The sequence below is a fragment of the Cervus canadensis genome, chromosome 20, assembly GCF_019320065.1.
Source record: "Cervus canadensis isolate Bull #8, Minnesota chromosome 20, ASM1932006v1, whole genome shotgun sequence".
Taxonomy (NCBI): domain Eukaryota; kingdom Metazoa; phylum Chordata; class Mammalia; order Artiodactyla; family Cervidae; genus Cervus; species Cervus canadensis.
This window is the reverse complement of record NC_057405.1, coordinates 44,418,342-44,441,561: the sequence shown is the minus strand read 5'-3', so window position 1 is coordinate 44,441,561 and position 23,220 is coordinate 44,418,342. Positions and strand designations below refer to the sequence as shown.

Below are 23,220 nucleotides of genomic sequence, written 5' to 3'. Positions count from 1 at the left end.
TATAAACAAAAGTCTGCATCATAACTCTTGAAATTTAAATTACAGAAGGAACTGAGTTTTTAATTATCTCACTATTTCTTTGTCTATGTTATTAATTAATTCTGTAATGCTATTTTTGCCATCCTGATATGCTTTACTGAAATAACAATATGAATATATCAAGTTACTTCAAGGGTAAAAGACTCTAAAAAATGATAAAAAGAAACTGATGAGAGGAATACATAGCTACATTTTATATCTTAAAAGTACATGTACATGAAAACAGAACTGTAAAAGTATTACTGATTTCCACCATGCTACACAGCTAAGTTACTATTAGTTTAACTCTTCTTTTGGAGGAAAAGACATTTTTCCTCTGAAAAATCAATCTGGTTGATGCACAATCTTTGTTAGCATCAGCATGTTTTTTAAAAATGCCAACAAAGGAATGATCTATGCATGAAACATGATCTCATTACAGTTGTAACACAAAAGTGAAGGGGATAAATGATATATCCAAGATTGAGGAGCAAATCATTTTCCCTAAGCAAATTAATCAGAAGACTCAGAGTAGAAGTGTTTAAGTATTCACATTTAATAATGGATTTCGCCTATAAAAAAAAGAGAATGCAGTATTTTCCAAACCTTTTGCATAATTACCTAAGGATAACAAATTTACCAGATTATAGAACCAGATTCTACTAAAACAGTGCGGTAGTATGAGCACTGACATATTCCACTCATTTTTAAAACCAGATTACCAAAATGTCTTATCAATTTTTTTTTATCATATTGTACCACTGAGAGGTAAAAGAAAAGTATAAAATAATAAATGTGTTTTGGGACCAAAGTACTGCCTACATTATTTAAAAATGTTATGTAGGATTTTTCTAAAAGGATACAAAAGGAATTATGAATGATGGTTATCTTGTGAGGAGACAGGGAGTTGGCTTCTACTTTATATCAATTGGGATTAACTGACTTTGCCTGGCATACATATACTACTTTTTTCTTTTCTGACAGTGCAGTTAAGGGCCATTAAGTACTTTCTTCTTTCATATGTTAAAAACAGTTTTTTTAAAAATATATATATTTCAAGAGTCAACAATGGGTAATCTCAGAGTAAAACTGTTGAGAGTTTAGAGAGGCCAGTTGACTGCTGCTCAATTTAAACATCCCTTCACGTATTTTTCTAAAAAGTATCAGCACCAGCAATGTTAAGAGATTTTTAAAATTTTTTGTGGTAATGCCCAGAGTCTAGTTCATTCCTTAGACCATAGCACACAATCAACAAAAAGAGAATGACTAATGATGATCCCTCAAGTATGTTTCTGAGTTTCCAAAAAAATCCAAAATTATTTGAACAGCACGGACAGGTATTGCAATTAGAGCATTATGATAGTACTTATGACAGTGGTTCCTATCCCAGTTTAGTCTGCATCATGGTAAGCCTGGCCTCATTCTTTTAAAACTCTTGGTACACAACACAGAATCTGGTAATATTTGCTAAATATTAAGCAATCTAAAAATTTACAAACTTCAAAAGGTTACCACCCCTGAAATTATCATTACTTAAAACCTCTATATAATATATACATTTTATAGCAATGACATATATAATAAAAAAGATATGTATACACTCTAAAGATCATAGTTCAAAGATTAACCAACAAACTTACACTTGAATAAAAATGATGCTTTCCAAACCTTGAGGTTCAGCCTCATTTCTCTCAGACCCAGGAGTAATCTACATAACTAATTTTAGTTTGCATTTTAGACATACATTTGGGAAAAAAAGTCTTCAGTGACTATGTTGTACTTCTATTCTGTACGTGTAAAGTCTCAAGAGCACTTTTTGATTCCCATTCAGCACACAGATTCATAATAATCCAAACACTGAATTTTTAGATATTTTATGTTTTCAAGTTAGATTTTAAAAACTGACATAGTAATGCTGGAGTCAACAATCAACTCTTCAGATATCTATGGCCCCAACTAAGCAATAAACCTATAAAAACAAATACTTTAACAGGGAAGCCTGAACAACCAAGTTTGCCTGAAGTATGCTCTTGATCTTAATGCTAATGGCTGGTCCTGGAACCTACTCACTTCCTCTGACCAACTCAAGGGCAAATGAAAACAGCAGATGATGACATGTTCACATCCTTTTACTGTGCTATATAAGCTTTTAATCTGGAGATGGGTTAAGGAGGAAGTACAGACTTACTGCGATGTATCAAAACAGTGCACAACATGTACAATTCTCAATGCATTAAATTGCTGATAGAAACTTAACATCTGCACATTAGAAAGTCGGGCTTATTAATCTTTTCTGCTGGGACATCTTGCTTTATAAGATAAACACAAATTCCACATATCAAAATCCATTTTACATAACCTTTTCAAGAATGCGTCTATGCTAAAAACTCAAGTGTCACTTGCATTTGTATTCCATAACTTCCTTTGATTTAGCCGTTTACAAGCTTATTTGTAACAGCAAAAAATATTTAAAATGTCCATTAACCTTAACTTCTATGGGATAAGTAGTATGAGGAGTGAAGAAAAAATAAATCAGCCCCCATTCATGAAATATATGCAAAGAAAAAATAAATACCTAATAAACATATAAAGTACCCCTCCAACTTCTTTTTCTGAGTTTCCTAAATTGTAAGGGATACTTAATACTTATGCAATTAAAAATTAAGAACAAACCAACAGGCTTCTCCCTACACATTTGTGAATAATAAAGGGAAGAAAGAAAGGAATAGATTCCAGACAGAAGACATAAAACACACAAATGGCAGAGCTGTCGAATACAGTTAGGAGTAGATGACAACACCAAATTAGGAAAAACCTCTGCATGCAATGCCTGTAAAATTTGGGTTTTTAATTTTGAGGGACATGTTGATAATAAAGAAAAGTTCTCAGCATGTGAGAACCAAATTTCCCCGTGAGAAGGCAACTTGGATATCAGGGTAAACAACAGGAGAGGGTCAAGACAGTAGGTTTTTTAAAAGCTCAGAGGAGAGCTGATGAGGCCATGGGAACACAGATTTTGAATCCGCAATCTGCATTTGATTTCCTAGTGGACCAGAGTCTGTGAGAAGGCAGAAACAAGGATCGGTCCCAAATTTCCATTTTGGATGACAAATAATGATGCCAACAAAGAGACTGGGAATGCAAGGAGCGCAAGCACTGGGGTGTAATGAATGTAACGGAGGTGGGGTACCCCGGGGTCTACAAATCTTTGAATTGGATTGGAATCTTCCTAACAAAGGAATAACCTCATGGTCTACAGAGTACTGAAGCAAGTATCTGGAGACCTGAGGGTCGCCTTCTATTGTTAAATTGGCTGTTATGTATATGTGTGTGAATGAGATTTTCCATTTCTTACTTTGGCTTCAGTTCTGTCAACTTCTTTTGTATAAAATATGTAGCTCTCTTAGAAATCATATTGGTGCTAATTTGACTCTCAATCCTGAATTTTCTTGTCCTCCTAGTGTTACCTTGCACTAGTGGTTAACTTCCAAATGTTAAATGTTTATCTGTACATTACTTGTTTATTGATAGACAAATTCTTAAAAAAACCACAGAGCATGCTACAGCATTTCTTTCCATCACTTAGGGTGTGCTTCATAAATTTCTCCCAAATTGTGCAAACCTACATGACAAGCACTTCCTTTAAACTAACTGGCTTCTCTTGATGTCAAACTCTTCCCCATTGCTAATTGGGCTATTAATATTTAATAAGGCAAGAGTCTGTCCAGAATTCAGCATTTATTTAAAAAAATAAAATAAAATGGTTTAGCTTTCAAGCATCTGACAGGTCAATTTCTAAAGCAAAATCTACCTTCCCTTAAGTTTTATAAGTTACTTTACTATTGATCTTTTCTTACCCCCAACTTGATGAATAACTCCTATTCTCTCTTCTCTATGACTTTAGGCACTTCCCCATCCCTTAAGTCACAGACTACTATTCTTATCATTTTTTCTCTTAGATGTTTTTTCAACTAATTCTCCTTTAGGTAGCTTTAAAATTTAATGCAGTAATATCTAAAACTTTCAGTAGAACAAAATCCTTAAGACTTCAGTAAAATCCTGGGGGTCTAACCCAGAAAAGTTCCTTTTCTTTCAAGTATCACAAAAATTTATTCAAAACTTGCATTTTACTGTATCACATATTTAAGTATTAAAATGCTTTAATTCTGTCACAACTTAAATTTTCTTCTTGTCAAAAAAGTTTCCAGAAGGAAAAAAAAAAAATAGGTCTACCTTGAAAGGTCTTTTGCTTCCACACACCACTACACTTGGAGTTTAAACACTCAGTGTAAAAGATTCTATACATCATGTGTGTGTGTGCTCATTGATGTCTGACTCTTTGCGACTCCAAGGACTGTAGCCTGCCAGGCTCCTCCATCCATGGAATTTTCCAGGCAAGAATACTGGAGTGGGTTACCATTTCCTGTTCCAGGGGATCTTCCCAACCCAGGCATCGAACCCGCGTCTCCTACAGCTCCTGCATTGAAGACTGACTCTTCACCACTGAGCTACCTGGGACTCACTTTATATATCATAATTTCCTTTCCAAAAAGTAAAATCTAAAAAAAAAAAAACAAAAAAAAAAAAACTTTTAGAGAATACCTAATTAAAAATGCCACAAAACTATAAAAACAAATGTAAAGAAATTAACCTAGAAATCAGACTAATCATTTACCTGGGAGGAGAAAACAGGGGGAATATGGGCAAGATCATATAGCTATTTAGGTATACGTCAATAGCCCAATTTTGGGGAACTCTCTTGGTGGTACAGTGCTTAAGACTTTGTCTTCCAAACCAAGGGCTGTTGGTTTGATCCCTGGTTGGGGAACTAAGATCCCACATGCCTCGTGGCCAAAAAAGCAAAACATAAAACAGAAGCAATACTGTAACAAATTCAATAAAGATTTTTTAAATGGTCCACATAAAAAAAAAATTTTTTTTAATTTGGCTTTTGTTTAGGTGGTAAATTTAGAGGTACTTATTTTTTAACTATTAAAATGAAATTAAAACTAATAAAACTAGTAATTACATAAATAAAAGCAGGCTTTGCAACGTTAAGAGTATATAAAACACCATGAATTATTATGAATCAAATGAGCACAGAAAATAAAGTTTTTTAAAAATTTATATAGAGATTCAATTTAGGAAGTATAGGCTTATGCTTCAATGTTCCCTCACTCTTACTGCACAAATATATTTACATCATTTTTAAAAGACAAGAAAGTTACTTTCTCAATTACTATACTCTTATCGCCAATCTCTCCCAATTATTTTTTTCCCCCACAATGAGCTTTAAAATTTGTAAGTTTTTTTTTAAGTGCCTATAAGACTTCTGCAGAAACATTCAGTATCACCATGCAATCTTTCCTGGTTCCTCCGTTATTAATTCACTCATCCAATCATCCATTCAATCAGTATCTAAGAACTGCTCTGAGCAAGGTGCTATACTAGGTAATAATACTGTAAGGAATAAAGAGGATATAAACATGAGTTATTGGATCAGCGGAGCTTGCAATTTAGTTTAGGCAGATACATTTCTAAACACAATAAAATGAGATAGATAACAATAGGGGTACATGCAAAAGTGTTTATCGTAAGAAAGAGAGGGCTGCACAGAAGACGTAAATTGAAACAGCACTTTAATGGGGACACAGGTTAGTAAGGAGGGCATTCCTACAAAAAGTGAGGAGGCTTAAAATAGAACAATAGCTTGTTCAAATAGCTGCAGGCAGCTGTGCAGGGCCAGGGCACAGGATACAAAGGAATGTGATAAGAGACAAGCTGGAGAAGCAGGACCTAAAAAAGCAAACTAGGAGATCTCGGCTTTCGCCTGTCAGTCTTCTTTCCAAAAAGGGCTGCCCCGTACAAAGACAGAAACCAACTCCAACACAGGACTTCGTAATTTTCTGTGCCATGGACTTTTTCTGGCAGGTGGCTGAAGCTGACTGATCTGTTTTTATGTTTTTAATATCATAAAATACACAGGATGCCAAGTAATTTTTATAGACACTCCACTCCTAAGGTAGGGAAGCATAACTGTGGGCTATGTACAGTATCTTTCTTCTGGAAAGTAAAAGAAGGAAGGAGAGGGGAAAGAGTAACTTTACCATGGAGAAACTTGACGAATACTTCACTTCAGCCAGGTGGTCCAGGTTAACAACACTGGTAAGTCATGCTGATAGGTATGTACACTCGGTATGTGGTGAAAATGGTACTCTACCTCTCTGATCTTCCTCTCAAAAACACATCAACCAGCCTCACCATGAGAAAAACATTAGGCAAGTCCCAACTGTGGACGTTCTGTAAGAAACGGTCACAACCAAGGGGGCCAAAGGAGACATGACTATTAAATGTAACCCGGTGTCCTGGAAAAAATCCTGGAAAAGAAAAGGAACACCAGGGAAAACAAAAAAATGGGTTTTGCTTACAACAAAGTACCAACATTGGTACAACTGTTGTGATAAATGTACCATACTTGTGTAGGCTATGTCAACAGGGGAAACCAGGTGTGGGGTATACAGGAGCTCTCTTTATTATAGTAAATAAGTAAGTGTTAGTCGCTCAGTCGTGCCCGACTCTTTGCGACCCACAGACTGCAGCCCACCATGCTCCTCTGCCCGTATATTTGCACTAATTCTGTAAATTCAGAACTGTTTTAAAATAAAACTTAAAAGAATGAGAAACATATATTAGAAATTATACCAAAACAAATATTAAAAAAACCCACAAATTTATGTTGTAATATTTCTGCTTTATTTCATTTTTCTTTTCTGTTCTTCTTTATTAATGCATTAAATAACAATATTTACAGGCAGCTTAATTGCATGATTTCAAGTGGTTTGAATATGAATAGTATTTCAAGCTGCTGCAACTGTTCTATATGAAATTATCTAAGACTGCTACGGTGACAGGAATCATACAACTGAGGAAAGGCTAACTCTCATTCAGAGTTTAGTAAAAATAAAGATCTTTAACATTTTTCCTATCCAAGTTCAAAGGGCACTGAACTCTATCCATGGGCTGTAAGAATCATCTTCAAAAGGAAAATAAGTACTAACACTAAATGGACACTGTGTTGCAAGATCTCTAACAGTCATTATATACATATTTCATCTTAGGAAAATCCTCATAACAAACCCATCCCACAGATAAGGCAGCTTAAAGAAGTTTGTATAAGGTCATATATACCAAAAACGGATTCAGACTATAGTCTGACCCCAAATGAAGATTCTGACAAGGCACCTCTAAAAACACTTTCTAGATCATCATAGTGGAATTTTTGAGGAAATATCTACTGATTATTCTGTAATTCACCAAAGCTCCTAGTATACAACTTTCTGTTCAGGCAATCAGCCTAAAAGGAAGATGTAACACTTCCTAGAGCTCCGTTTAGACTAACAATGATGATCAGCAGCAGCAACGGTAGCTAAACCAAAGGAAAAGGGTAGATACAGAAGCTCCCCACTCTTGCACAAATCTGAAAAGTAAATTTTTATCTCCTCTTTCCAACTCTAAACACACACACTTTGTTAATATCCTTCTGGGTGTACGGGTGTGTGCGCGCACATGTGTATGTCAACCTATATAGGCTTTTTGAGCAAATCTGCCAACATGTGAAATATCTAGGCCATATTTTATTCAGTTTGTGGTAGTTTCTTACTTTATACAAGTTAAGTATTATTAATACTATTATCTTAGAACTAGAGGTGCTCAAACTACAATGATCTATCCTCTAAGGTTGATTTTCAAATGAATGTGTAGGCAAACTTAAAGCAGACTTGCTAAAAATAGTTTGTTTTTAATAATTCATCTATTTCCATCTTAAAATTTCGTAGTTGATAAATACTACTCTCTGAAACACATATCCATGTTATACTACAGCCCCCCCCCCAACATGCCAACCTACCAGAGAATTATAACTAAAGAGGTCCAAATCTGAACCGTCAGTCTGTCACTTAGCAGCTATGTCATATTTGACAAATTACTATAAATCACGTTAGGGTTGTATTTCAAGTCCCTAGGTTTTGTAAGTTGGTAATCACTAGCAATTGATAATAATCAGAGATCCTTATTATGTAAGGATTGAAAGAAAAAATGCTTGAATAGCACTGAGCAAAATGTCAAACATTCATGCAATTTACTTAATTTCGGGTTTTCCTTTTAAGCTGTAAAATTTTCCTTTAGCAATGTTCACAGAGGGCCTTTGCTGAACATTATTTCTCTGATAGTTTTAGCCGATTCTTTAAATAACAAGAGATTTGTTTTAGCAAAGGATTTATCTTTCTTTGGAGGAAGCCAAAATCATCTCCATTTAAGGACACATAAGCAGCTGCTGCAAAAGATTTTAGTTACCCATAAGAAAGTGAAGCAGGCTGAGTTCACTTTGCTGTAAGCATTTTAAAAATTAAAAATAACAAGTAGCTTCTCCAGAATTACAGTCGAGATTTAAGAATCAGAATTTGGAGGAGTGGTGATTTTAAGTTAATCTAATATATAAACAAAAAAAATTGGGGAAAAAAAACAAACAGGAAAACAATGCCTGGTTTGTCAAAGGAATTCTTTTCTGTTCTCAGAAGTTCAAAAGATCATTTCATTTACTAAAATTTCATTTACATAGTAAATTTCAGGAAAACAACTACTGCATTAAATGAGGCACACCCTTTTAGAAATACTACTTAAATTTCCAAACACATGCACATCTACCATCAATAAAGTATCATTAACTAGGATGTCACTGATCAGTTATGTGGGATTACATCTTTTTGGCTAGAAAGTTACTCCTGATACTGTCAGCTTACTGGAATTTTAGTAAGATTTTATGGCAATTTACTGCAGCTGGTTAAAAAACCTAAATACTTAAATTTGAAAACAACAACTTTTCTTGGGGTGATATCTATCAGTTTAAATAATGAGAATTAATGTTCATAAATACATTGTTATTTTTAGAGCACTAATTGAGAAAACAAAAGTGAACTAAATACATTTCTTAGTTATTACTTTAACTACAAGATAAAGCTAATTTTTTAAAACCAAAGATTTCTCATTCTGGTTTTCTCACACATACTCTCTCCCCCATATACAAATAGGTATGAGAAAAGAAGAAAATAAGTCAGGAAAAAATATGTTACAAAATATGTTACAAGCTAACATTATGAAGCTTCAGTATAGCAACAACAACTCAGTGAAAGCCGTTTGGCTTAAGTCAGTATTACTATTCTCACTCTATTAAAATTCCTATTACTTTAACAATTTTAGTTCTTTAACATTATCACCCTCAGATTATAATTACTTCTGAGCCTGAAGATGCACGAACCTTTAAAAAAGAGCTTTCTACCACTTTCTATCACTTCGAACTGACTTTTTCACTTATCTCCCATATGCTTTTTAAAGTTAAAAACAAAAAAATGAGGCACAAAGTGTTAATGACCTTTCTATACCTAAGGTTAAGATAAACGACATTCTAAAATGTTTGGCTGTGATAAGACTATGGCTAACCAATCATAACTTCAGAATTCCTGTGTGACATCATAAGACCTCCCTAGAACACTTTTTCTCCTCCACCTATTTCAATTGTTCCCATAACTCTGGTAACAGTCAGAAAACTTTCCAGCTAAACGTCGGATAACACTTCATGTAACTCACAGTATTCTACATTGTGATCATCACAACAGCCAAGGTAAGAAACAGATTAAGCTGATTATGGCACTTTCTATAACTCAAACTTACTGAACTTTTAAAAAAGTTAATCATATTTTATAAATTTCAGTTCAAATTTAAATAATAAAATGTCTGACATAAAGCTTAATTTCTAAATAAATGTTTATCTAATCAGTGATAGTAAGAATAAGACAACTTAGAAATTATAAAGGTAGCATTCATCTTTGATGGTGGTTACTGGTTTGTCATTTTAACTTTCACTTTTATTTTGCTGTTCAAAAGTAAATTTCTGCCAATTAAAATCTTTCAATTATGTTACCATGTTTGGTACTAGTGGTGATTTGATTTCTCTATGCAAAAATAATGGTTTCATTTTGCTATGTGTTACTCTGCTGAGAAGTAGGGTGGGACTGGACTGTCTACTTACATCCAGAATACTATGAACAGTTGTGTGATGGTACAAAATATACATTACTGGCATGACTACTCCAATATTATTCTGATTCTCTATAGTGAATATTAACAAAGTAGAGTTTAAGAAATATATCACAAACTACTTTTACAAAGTCTAGTCTACTTCTATTAAAAAGAAAGTTTTCAATAAATTGATTTATTTATATTAAATTCAATATTAAATCATAAACTAAAACTTTGGACATTTCAAAACACCAGTCAAAAATATGTAAAATTCTAAAGTTACAGAACACTAATTTCTTTATTTTAAAAATAACTGCCATATGCTTGTTATTTTGGTAGTACAAATATTCCTAAGAATCTCATTTGAGTGAATCTGATAAAATGAATGTTTATTCTGCCTATTAATGAATATATTTTTATTAAGTTACTGTCCTCCAGTGTTTCCTCTCTGGCATTTAGAAGGTGGGGAGGAGTATGAAAAAAAAAATGCACAGGAATGGAGATGCCATCATAAATTTTATAACTTCTGCTTATATTCTTTTCCACTCTCGATCCTTAATTTAATATACAAAATGTGTTTTCATTCTTAACTTCTAGTCAGGGCATAAAGGATACTACATTGATTTTATTTCATTAGTTTTTATATATGCCAAAATAAAATTTAATTCTAGAATTCTAAATTCTTAAGACAAATGTTAACTCTACTGCTTTTAAGAGATAAGAACTTTGTATAATTCCATAAGCAGCTTTCCTTAAGGCATCTAAAAGCATGCCTTTCTAATTTTTGTCAAGTGCCTCTAAGTATTCTTATATTCATAAAACATTTTTCCTTTGATATTACACAAGAGTCACTCAGTGTAGGTGTTTTATTTGAGCAGATTTGTACATTTTTACTCACATATCCATCAAATTACATTCTCACACTTCAAATGAGGTGTTCATGAGTTCTTTTATAATACCAGAATTTCACATTACATAATTGCTCCACAAAGTTGTTACTTTCTAGAAACAGCAGAAATTCTATTAAAGTTATCCTTCATGTGTCCGGATTAACAGAAATTACATAGTTTAGTGACTGTTATCCAAATTTCAAACATGGTGTCAAACCATTATGTCCTAACTAGTTCATCTCTTTCGTAAGGTGAAATTTAAATACTGTCTTTGTTTCATGCAGTTTAAAACGAAGTGCTAAGAAAAAGTCTGAGGAAATAAAGTAGAAGAAATGTGAAATATGTTTAGATTGTGAAAAACTGAGTGAGTTTTAAAAACACATGTAAGAGCTAGAGTACTTGACTCAACTAAGCAGAGTTGTGTCACTATCATCTCCTAAAACTCAAACATCAAAATTATTTTAACAGTATTCCAGTGGACATAAAGGAAAATAATGTTCCAGAAAAATTCCATTTGGTTACATATTATTTCTTAATCTCACTAATTAATTGCAGATAGAAGAATATTTGAATGAACAAAACAGTTCCCCCAAAGAATTTTAATATACTAGGTAAAATATTTCTTATGTAACGTATTAACATTTTAAGTAAAAATTAGAGTATCTAAATTAGCCTGTATATTTCTTACCAATCCTAGAAACATTTAATTAAAACTTCCTTCTTCTTTAACAATTTTCTAAATGTACCATCCACAAATATTTCATTTGATCCTCTTAATTCCCAAATGTTTGACACTCCATCTCTATTTTACAGTTTAGGAAACAGATGCAAAAAGGTGAACTGCCCAAGGTCAGAAAGCTAGGAAATGGTGGCGCCTTGGCAAGAGCCAAGATTTTAAGACTCTACACCACGCACACATCTCATCCACTGATCAACGGCTTAAAAATAAATCACGACACTGGCAAAACAAAATGAACTGAAAGTCCTCAAATACTATATGGCACTCCAAAAGGCAAAGTTAGGGGATACAACTTCTATTTTAATTTAAAACCACTCCATTTCATTTAAAGTTAAATTTATGCCTGAGGCATGATGTCCTTAATCGCCTTTATAATATTCTCCTGAACATTTTAAAGGCCAGGAATATAATACCTATATATACTTATCTTGCTTCCAAGATTAAGCAAAACATCTTGGAAGACAAAATTCAAAATAACTGCATAGACCTTAAAGAACAGTAACATGCACAATCAGTTTCTTTTTGTTTCATTGCTAAAATACTCATGTCTTTAATCTATTTAGCTTTGATATCTAAAATGCAGGTTAATTTCTCCTCAAAACTTTCCCAAAAACTGTGTTTGGTTACACATTTATATTGTTTCTTAATCTCACTAATTAATTAGAGATAGAATATTTGCATAAACAGAAACCACACTTGCATATTTTATTCCAGCTCCATATTCAATTCTTAGCTTTCCTCGGTTTCATTTCTGACTTCCTCACATCATACCATTTAAAATATTCAAGCCTATTTGTTCTGCAGTGCTTGAACAGAGGAATCTTGCTTTATTTATGCTATGAAAAATTACTTTCATCCATAAGTGTGAATTAACACAGTACTGATCATACCAGCAAAGAAGAAAATCTCAAGGTTAGAAATCAAGTAAGTGATGCACCTAAATGAGATATGTATCTTTTTGAACATTTTCAGAAATAGTCCATCAGTGTTCTTACCCTACATAATTCTGAAGCATGCAGCACCAAATAAACACAACAAAATGAGGCCTGGGCGTACAGCTCCATCCCAGTATACTTGTAGTCAACTGAGGACCTCTAGTGCTTTGTATAATGCATTTCACCTACAGGTTTTTCCAAGAAAGGGTGGAGAGAGGGGACCAACTTACTCATTAGTGGGGGTACATTTAACTGGCATTCATTTTCCTTAAAACTTCCTCCCCACATGCTTTTCCCCGCAAAGAAGTATCTGAAGGTTAAAGAGTATTTTAATTGCAAATAAATTAATTTTAACATAACGAACAGATACTAAAGACAAGCCTACAGATTGGCAACAGCAATCTGCCAATTTCAAAGAGAAAAATCTCTATGCTGCTGTTTAATGAAGTTCCCTAAAGGCAGGGCTTTGAACCAAGGGAGACATTTCATTATGAGATCAATCTAGGGGTTGAGGATATGTTGATTTTTATGTTTACACAATTCTTTTCATAACCAGGCAGAAGCAGTTTGACGATTCTTTCAAATAGCCAGTGTGGACCAACAAAGTTCTGGAAAATTGCTGTCACAAAATAACTTCTAATACAACTTCCAAGTTTATTAGCACTAGGCAATCTCAAAAGGAAAGAGATCCAACCAAAGTGAACTTGTGGATGCCAGCAGATTGATGACAAATCTAAAGATGAACTGTCCTGATTTAATTCAACAACAACAGCAGCAACAAAGATGCATACACAATCGCTTCTGGATTATGTGCAAAAATGACTGCAGAGCAGGGGAAAAATAAAACCCTCCAATAATCCTAACACAGACAAATCCTGTAACTCAAACCTATAGAGAATTCTAATGTTCTGAATCAATTTAATGGGAAAAATTGTTCAAAAAATTATCAGACTATAGTCTTAGATGTGTATTACTTGAAGTTACTCACAAAATATCCCCATGTTTATTTTACTAAAAGCATAAACAAGCAGACAAAAATTAAAGGGAAGCAAAATCCTGAATACCACAAAGAATCTAAAGGACTCATGGTTTCAGCAGAGGGAGCAGTGAAAAAAATTGAAGTTCAATAAATTCTGCAAAGCACTGAAGTGCTTAAATTACAGGTAGGAATTACTGTTCAGCATTTACAACATCAAAGTATCAGTGGTAAGCAAAACCTAATGCAGACACCAAAAAGTTTTCAAAGGTCTGTTGAGGTTCCTTTTGCACAAGAATGCATCTGATGTTACTTTAAGAAACAGAACTCACTACAAAGTGAGAACTGCTGCATGAGCTGACAGGTCTCTTTCATCCAAAGTGTTGCCTAACATGACACATGGTATCCGCTGAAGGATTCGAGTTGTAGTTTGTTCTCTCTTTCTTCCACCAATACTGCTGCATTCACAGCGTGGCTCTAAGAAATGCAAGCAAAAAAGACTGCAGGAGTTCTAAGCTCACAGGATGATTGTGTGCACAGAGGAGGAAAAAGAAAAAAACACCTGGCCACCATGCCATGAATTATGATGGAGTGAAGGTCATAGACAACTTTAAAAATAGGACTGTGCTGTGCCCACACACAGTTTTTCAATTCTCAACTTACAACCGGAAGCCCCATCTGGTAGGAACAAATTCTGGCTTAATTACGATCATATAGATTTTGGAAGTTCAGCAGAATTAGGACTCAACACATTTCAGACCATACCACTGTCAAATAGAACTGGGCCCCAAATCCTGCGCACACAAAGCCTAACATTTCAGCATGTAAACAGGATGTGTTCTGGTTTTAGCACAAGGTTATACAGTTACTACTTAGAATTGTAACGTATTTCTAATTTTGACAACAAACAAGACAGTATTCTGGGTTGTCTCCTTTATACTCAATTTGTCTCCAGGAACTTTTCCGACAATAGTTGGCTGAAGTATTATGAGATCATCTTTTAAGTCTGTCCGTTATTATTCATCATCAGATAGCTCACCTCTTTAGGACAAACCTCTTTGTATTTCACAAACACCAAATACCCACTTGTATAAAGCTCAGTTCAGGTTAATTCTGTTAGTCACTAACAATAGTTTATTTAAGTTTTAATTTCTAAAGTAAATATTCTAAGCCTCACTTTCCTCATCTGTAAAGAGACTTGAGAAGAATGTTGGAGATTATGTTTATCAAATTCTATGACCTAAATGGTTCATCTGTTAACCAAAGTACTATCTTTGATCATTAATAATTTTCTAAAAATATTAAAGTAAATCATAATAAATAAATCACTGTTCAGCTTCACTGATTTATTCAAATGGTACTCATTTTGCATTTAAGCACTAGAATACAAAGTAAACCCGCGAGTTTTTATACTCGTGAACAGGAAGTCTAGCAGGGGGCAGAAGCATGCAAATCAGCCTGCTAGCCGCATCTTGATACAGGTAGCACCAGAGCCCTGCTAAAACCCAACGGAGGCAATAACCAATTCTGCCTTAATGAGTAATGGAAGGTTTCGTTAGGAAGTGATATTTAAACTGGACCCAAAGGATTAACTGAAGTTTGCCTGGCAAAGAATCAAAGGTAGAGGCAGGGGGAGGGGAGACATTCCAGGCAGAGCCAGAACAACATGTGCAAAAGACAATCATAAAAGGGAATGAAGTATTTATGGAAAGGTGACACGTTTCATGTGACTAAAGTACGGCTCATCAGTGTCAGGGGAGGGGACAGACTTCCTGATGAACTGGCTTGCTCTTCCTTTTCCATGTTCTATCTCACAATAACTTTAAAATTCAGGCCTCGTATGCCATTTAAGTCCTAAAACTTCATTAAAATTAAGTTCAGATAGGAACTACCGATGCTAATTCTTTACAGTCTTCTAGGTTGTACTCTGTTACATAAAAAGACTAGTCAAGTTTATATAAAAAAGTAATAATCTTCTCTACAATTGCCCAACAGTAGAAACCGATAATAAGCAAATATAAGCTGAAACAATTTAAAGAACTTTTTTCTTAAAGAACAAAAGAAAAACCCTTTATTTCTTTATTTGGATCTCCTCACTCAGGCTAGTACTATGAAGAAGACCACAGTGTCTTCAGCCAATAGAGCCAAGCTGAAGTGCTGAAACTATCCAACCAACCACAGTATATCACGTGGGGTCTGCAACAGTAAATGAGTTCTAACCTAATCTAAAGATCAGGCCTAAAGATCCTTTCTCATTCTTCCAGTTCTTCCCTCTGCTGTCTTCAGCACTAGTCTCTCTTGCAAAATAGAGCTGAAGGCTGAGATGGGTCTTCACGAAATGTACAGCCACTAGGGAGAAAATGAAATCAGGCAGCTGGGCTAAGGCAGTCGTATCCTGATCAGCAGAGGTACATCAAGAAATGTTAACAGTTATTATCTCTGGCAGTTAATTATGACTATTTTTTAAATTTCATTTTTAATTTGTCTTATTTCAAAATTTACATAGAAGTATCCTGATTGACAACAAATATTGCCAAATGTTAATAACTATTACCTCTGGGCACTCAACTTACAGCTAATTTTTAATCTACTGAATATACCTAATTGTCTACAATGATGTACTGTTTTAAGTTTTGTTTTGTTTATTAATCAGCACAGATAATTGATCAAGCAGCAAATAATTAATTAATTAGGCAGAACAGCTTGTGGGAGCTCTGAAAGCAAATGCAAACACTGTTCTTAAGTATAGGCCCTTTGCAGATGGCAACTATGTGTGTTAGACAGTGAGATAATGATAATTTTATTACTATGCCTTCTGAGTCTGACAATCTTTAGTACTTAATATCATCCTGTTAAAATGCTACTTAAAATAGTATATTCTATAAAGCTATAAAATCGTCAAAACAAATGAGAAACATTTGAATCTATAGTTCTGGTAAAACACTTCTCTTTGAACTATTTTATTTTGGAGTAAAGTCAACATCTGTAGAATAATTTATTGCATGCATTTCTTTTTATAAAGTTTGCTCTGGAGCTACTTATATAGTGATGCACAGAACAACTGTGCTCACAGAGAAATAGTCTTAATGAAATAACACATAAGAACTTTGGCCCAAGGGAACAGCCCAAGACAAGCTGCATCCTAACCAAACTATACTTCCAGTCATTTTGAGAGGAGGCCAAGACTGAAGTTACTATACCCCAAATATACAATATCATGGTCCCAGCACCAAAAAAGACACAGATGGAGCAACACACACAGACTATAGAGGTATCTGATGTTGTAAATACCAATCAGGTTGAGGAAGAGGGATTAACACAAAACAGTGTTTTACCTGTTCAGAGAATATGATCCTGTGATCCTAAACCATTTACTCTTTACATTCCAGGCTCCCTAAACCTATGATCCTAAACCATTTACTCTTTACATTCCAGGCTCCCTAAACCTATAATCCTAAACCATTTACTCTTTACATTCCAGGCTCCCTAAACCTATGATCCTAAACCATTTACTCTTTACATTCCAGGCTCCCTAAAAGAAGACGCACTTGGCTGGCAGCTTTTTATCTTTCTCTTGAGCATTTGAAACTCCAGGCTCCCTGCCTTCCTGGCACCATGGATAAAGTCCAGTACCTCACTCGCTCTGCTATAAGAAGAGCTTCAACCATTGAAATGCCTCAACAAGCACGTCAAAATCTCCAGAACCTATTCATCAATTTCTGTCTCATCTTAATATGTCTCTTGCTGATCTGCATCATCGTGATGCTTCTCTGAAGTTCTGCTGCAATCTCCAGTGCTGCCACTTACCACCATCAGCTGAAAATCTGTCATCCCATGAAGAAGGGGAAACAATACTATATGAGACCACTTCCTAAGTAGAAGAATTTCTTTGTGAAAAAGTCGAGATTTGGAACAGAGCAAATTGTTAGCAAACGTATTCATCTGCTGGATGTTGTAAACATAAGAAGGGCTTTATTTTCAAAAATTAACTTTAAAGTGACTATAATGTAAGTGTGCATAATGTAACTGCTAATTTTCTAAACAGACCTTAAGTTTCCATCCCAAATCTTTATTAAGGATGAACTAGGAGTTTAGTTTTGAAACTGCACTGCCAATAAGTTCACTTCATATATAAAGCATCAGCTTCATTCACTCTTTGGGATAAATATAATTTATATTGTACTGTAAAAGCCTCTTGGATGGTTTATTGAGTATTTTTCAGGTCTTCACCAAGTATATCAAAATAATTATTCAAGTGAAATATCACTTGAAATAGCCCTCCTATCTGTTATCTTGTTTATCATCATACAGAAGTCTCCATAGTAACTCTCAGACCCTACACTCTAAAACAGAAATTATACTTTTTCTACAATACCCTAATATTTTAAGTTTATGAGAATCGAGTAAAACCAAGCAAGACCATACCCTTAGATAAATAAAACAACTAATTTTCTCAAAGAATTACAAAATTTTAATATGTGCAGGTAAACCATAAATCTGTTCTCACCAGGACTTTATCATCAATAGACAAGAACTGTTGGTTAATTTAACATCTGACAGCATGATTAGCCATAACTAATAGAATAGTACCTAATCTTCATTTAAAGCACTATAGCTAATTACCTGAGTTAGAGCACATAATGCCACTGGAATCATAAAATTTTAAGATTAGAATGATTTTACAGGTTGTATTCTATTTTAATCTCACACTCATTGTAGGCAAGCAAAAGAATAAAAGAAAAAATATTACTTCAAGCATTAGAAAATAAAAATTTTAACTCTCTCTCCAAAATCAACAAATTCTTAAATTTTGAAGTAAAATTTTTATCCCACTACTGTTCATGATAGGGTATAGTTATTTTCCTTTATCTATCAACCAGGTCGTAAACACCTATGTGGTAAGCCACTCACTACACTAACCAGCAACACTAATCTACAATGATTTTCTTGCTGAATACATTTCAAATTTCTCTTCATTTAAAAATATCTTCCAATTACTCATAGAACAATAGAAGTAAAAATTGGTCATTTAAAAGTATCTTCAAACAACTCATAAAACAGAAACAAAACCTGGTGTGGAAAATATATTCACCAAAATCTGGTACATTGACTTAGTTTAACATTAAGTCTGAAACAGTTTACATCTATATTACATAATTCAACAATTTTAACTACAGTTAAAGACATACTACCGATACAGTAATTATTAAAGGAGCAGACAAAGAATATGTAATTTACTACAAAATTTGCCAAAACATGGCAAAAAAAAAAATTGGAAAAGTCATTCTTAACTATGGCTTGTAACACAAATGCTACTAACAAAATAGTGGAAGAAATACTACTGTTTTTTTTTAATCCCTGAGAGGTACTGGAGATAGAAAGGGGGATAATGTCGGTTTACTGTTAGAATCTGCGAACAGAGGTTTCATACTGAGAGAGGGATTTCTTAAGTGAAGGCTCATCTATGGGTCGGATATCCCTAATATCAACCAGAAGAACTTATAAACCAGAAGTAATTAATGCATTCACTTAACTGGTGTCAATAATTACCCAGGCAAAAAGTAACCAAGTTCTATAATTAATTAGCTGCAATGATCCTAAAAACAAGTGGAAATTTTGAAATAATAGGTTCTAGCCTTTTCATTATGTTGTTCACTACAAACATCAACTTTAAATCATAAACTGTGAGGTTATGGAGCTTTTCCAAAGTCAAACAGAAATAAAGAATTGTTTTGTTTTTCATTCTGCCTTTAAGAGAAATTAAAACCTTATACTTAAGGATTACAGAATACTGTAACTCAGATTATATTGTAAAATAAATACTCTTAAAATGGAACTTATTTATTCTGTTTATCATAATCTGTAAAGAGTAAGATACAATGAATTATGTATTTAAAAAACTTATATACCAAATGCTCAAATACTTTTACTGTAGAATAAATTCTAACCTTACTTTACAGGGAACCAAAATGGAACTATTTTTTAAATGTTTAATGTTGCCTTTTATATTATTTGGTTCAAAATGTTTATTTAATTCAAATCACCTACATTAAAATGAACCTTCTTGAACTCAGTGAAATTGCTCATGATTGATACAACCATAAAACAATCTACCTATAAGCAGTTTTGATTTTGTAAGCTGTTTTCAGTAACTTTCCCCAAATAAGATCAAGATTTCCTAGTAGAGACACAAGAGGGCAGACATACATAAAACAATGAATTTCCTACTAGCTAGAAATTATTTATCCTTTGATTATTTTTGAGTCTTCTAGCATAGTGAGAAAACAGTAAAATTTCAAAACAATTTGCTCTTCTAAGTAACAGCACACTTTAAAATGTCTAAAGATTATATGCCAATACTAGATAGAAAAGATGACAGCTTGGAAAAAGTCAAACACATTAATAATTTTATTCATTAAAACATATGACAAAAATAAATTATACGCATTTTAGTTACCTAGTGAATGTCATAATGTCATAGTCGATCTGTTGAGAGTGTCTCAGTATTCACATCTTTCAATACAGTTATGTAAAATTATCTTAAACAGTAAAAAAGAAAAAAGAAAAAACAGGGTGCAAAAAAAAAACGAGAAAACTCTTTTCAGAGAATGTAATAGAATACATAAAATGCTCTCACATTAAAAATAAACCATTCTTATGTCATGTTAAGACAAAAACCAAGTCATTTAAGTCGTTCTACTAAAAATTTATATTTTTCATTTACACAGGAGAAATCTTCCAGTAAAATATGTTGAAACCATTAGGTGTCAATATCCTGGATGATCAAGCCCCTCCTTGTTTAAAACAAGCACAAGATTTTATCTTCCTCTTTTTAATGACTGCAACCCAGAACTCAGAAACATCCTACAGAATATAAGAGAAGAGAAGAGCTACTTTGTCAATAGAGAGACCACTCCTTCACTTCTGTCTGGAAGATCCACTGTGAGCTTACAGGGATTCAATGGATCGTGTTGTGTGTAGAAATATGCATCCTCCATTTCCTTCCCACCCCTCTCCCCATCCCCAAAAGAGAAATGCAAAAGGGGCTTAGAACGGGACACAGTCTTTCCAGAGAAGCCAGGAGTCTGCTGTTTGTTTTCCTCTTATGTCACAGGTTTTGTAGGGTCAGACAGCTTTAGGCGAAGGTGGGAAGAGAGCCGCTAATGTAGAGCAGGGGAAAGAACCAAAGACTACGGTGGACATTGCACATGGAGACCTACATCCTAACCAACTGAGGCCGCCCATGCTTCTCTCCATTCACAAGGGGAAATGCTTCAGGGTTCTACACCACCTGTATTCTAGCTAACTTAGTAAGGAGCTATGAGAAACAAGGAACCCCTCGCAAATAAGACTGAGGCTGGCTCGGTAAATGCTCAGGACTGAGTTCTAAGAGGAGAAACACTTCCATGCCGCAATACTAATCTTCTGAGGGAGTAAAAGGAGGAAGGAGGCTCTGAGCATCAAATGAGATAAAACATTCTGACAGCTACAAAAGTTCTAGATAAACTTATGGTGATGTTAGATTGTGACTCTCAGCCAAATCCCTTTTCTTAGCTGTAAAATGTTTTGTTTTTTCTTCACAGTGACAAACAGTTGTCATGGAACAACACATTCTCACAATTTATCAATGGGATAATTATTATTAAGGCTCTTCCCTTTATACAAAAATTAGACTAAAAAGAAGTCAATGTTTTAAAGAGACCTAAGAAACAAGAAAGATGAGAACTTTAAAGATATTTGGAAGCTCCAAGGAGAAGGTATTTAAGAAAAATTTTTTTTCTGTAGTAGTCCAGGAGAATTAGAAGAGAAGTTGTCAAACATTTCAATTAAAGTATCTAGGTTTTCTTTACCTGGTTTCACCTTTCTACTATGAAACTTAAAAGCACTATAAAGAGATCATCCCAAAGAAGGTTAACCAAAAAGTAGGACTTTCCAAGCAGATGCAAATTTTGTCCCTTTTCGCCTTCTTCCTCTACTATGTGCCAAGAAGATTTTAAAATAAGTTTGCTCCACAAAGCACCTCCAAGCTCCCTACCCTCTCTCTGCATCGCTTCAAGGTTGGGGAAAACTTTGATTATCGAAGAGGATCCTCCCAACAGAATGGAAGGAGTGAAATTAGTACTTCTTCTTTGAAATTCACTCAGTTTTCTCAGTTACCTCTCTACGGCACCTACTTCAGGTTGGAGCAGAACATTCAGTCCCCTCCCGCAACCATCCCAGATTATTCCAGTTCTGTGTAAAGACAACAGCTGGAGAAACAACCACCCAATCCCTGTTCTTCTATAACCACAAGCACTTGAGAACTAAAATGTGACAGTATTTGATAAATTAGGTTTCCTGTCTTTCAACCGCTTGAATAGATAAATCACAATAAATCTGGTTAAACTGCTCTTTTATGATTTGTAATTCACACATCATGATACATCTGTTTGGTTATGCAGTTTAAATATATATAATCAAGATGGTAAGAACTGTGTTCAAAACAAGAGCAAAGAAAGTGCAGAGGAGGTGTTAAGGGCTCTCCCATGAGGAGCACGTTAGGTTATGTGTATGTTTTGGGGCTGCACTCAGATTTATGAGGTTACTAGATAAGTGATTTCCTCATTCTTTCATAGGATATATTCCTTTAATCTTTGTTATTTTTTATTAGCAATTGTAATTATTAGTAATTTTAAGTTTTTACTCCAGGGAAATTTTGCAATTTTCGACGAAATCACTTTGTTTCAGAAAACTCTGGTAATAAGAAAAAAAATGGATGACAGGATTTACGAAAAATTCTATAGACAATTGGTTTCCCAGTTAAAACGAGCTGCAGACAATTACCTTGGAACAGAAGACATTTTCAGATAAAGAAATTTACACATTTACATGTGACATTAGGAAGTACACACTTTTCTTTTTATGTAATATTATCATACAGTACTTTCCTTAAAATGATTAATAAATCTTGAAACCCAATTTTTTAAAAAAGCGCATCTGTTTTATAAACCTGAATACATACCAACCACTGCCAAAGCTTTAGCAATGACTTTATTTCCACCTCCTCATTTTATAGATGGCAGAAGCTGTGAAGAAACATATATACAGCGAACAAATATGTGAGAAGGTACTCAACACCACTAATCATCCGGGAAAGTCAAATCAAAATCACAATGAGCTATCGCCTCATACCTATTAGAATGGCTATTATGAGAAAGACAAGAAATAACAAGTGTTGGTAAGAATGCAGAGGGAAAAAAAAACCTTATGTATGTTGGTGGGAAAGTAAACTGGCACAGCCTCTATGGAAAACAGCATGGAGGTTCCTCAGAAAGATTAAAAAGAGAGCTACCCTATGGTCCAGCAACTCCATTTCTGGGTATTTATCTGAAGAAAATGAAAACACAAACTTGAAAAGATATATATGCAACCTTATGTTCAGCTTTACAACAGCCAAGACATGAAAGCAACCTAAGTATCCATCAATAGATGAATGAAAAAAGAAAATGTGCTCGCTCTCTCTATACACACACACACACACACACACACACACACAACACACACTGGAATATTCACATAAAAAGAAGGAAATCTTGCCATTTGTGGAAA

At 34.1% G+C, this 23,220-nt stretch overlaps 2 protein-coding genes across 5 annotated transcripts in view; one reads left to right on the top strand and one right to left on the bottom strand.

The window, feature by feature from the left end:
- Window positions 1–23,220, bottom strand: part of CEP85L (centrosomal protein 85 like) — a 143,645-nt gene that overhangs the window by 59,000 nt on the left and 61,425 nt on the right. The gene's annotated exons all lie outside the window — the stretch shown is intronic.
- On the top strand, window positions 6,046–22,022 carry PLN (phospholamban). Of its 3 annotated transcripts, XR_006264018.1 has the most exons (3): window positions 9,605–9,694; window positions 17,160–17,639; window positions 20,361–22,022. XR_006264018.1 is itself a non-coding variant. In XM_043439701.1 (2 exons), the coding sequence occupies exon 2, from the start codon at window positions 17,248–17,250 to the stop codon at window positions 17,404–17,406; it is 159 nt and encodes a 52-aa protein (XP_043295636.1). In that variant the 5' UTR covers window positions 6,046–6,183; window positions 17,160–17,247; the 3' UTR covers window positions 17,407–19,705. The 3 variants fall into 3 exon arrangements, 2 of the variants coding, with proteins under 2 accessions (XP_043295636.1, XP_043295635.1); XM_043439701.1 differs by lacking the exons at window positions 9,605–9,694; window positions 20,361–22,022 and adding an exon at window positions 6,046–6,183 and having other exon boundaries at window positions 17,160–19,705; XM_043439700.1 differs by lacking the exon at window positions 20,361–22,022 and having other exon boundaries at window positions 9,565–9,694; window positions 17,160–19,705.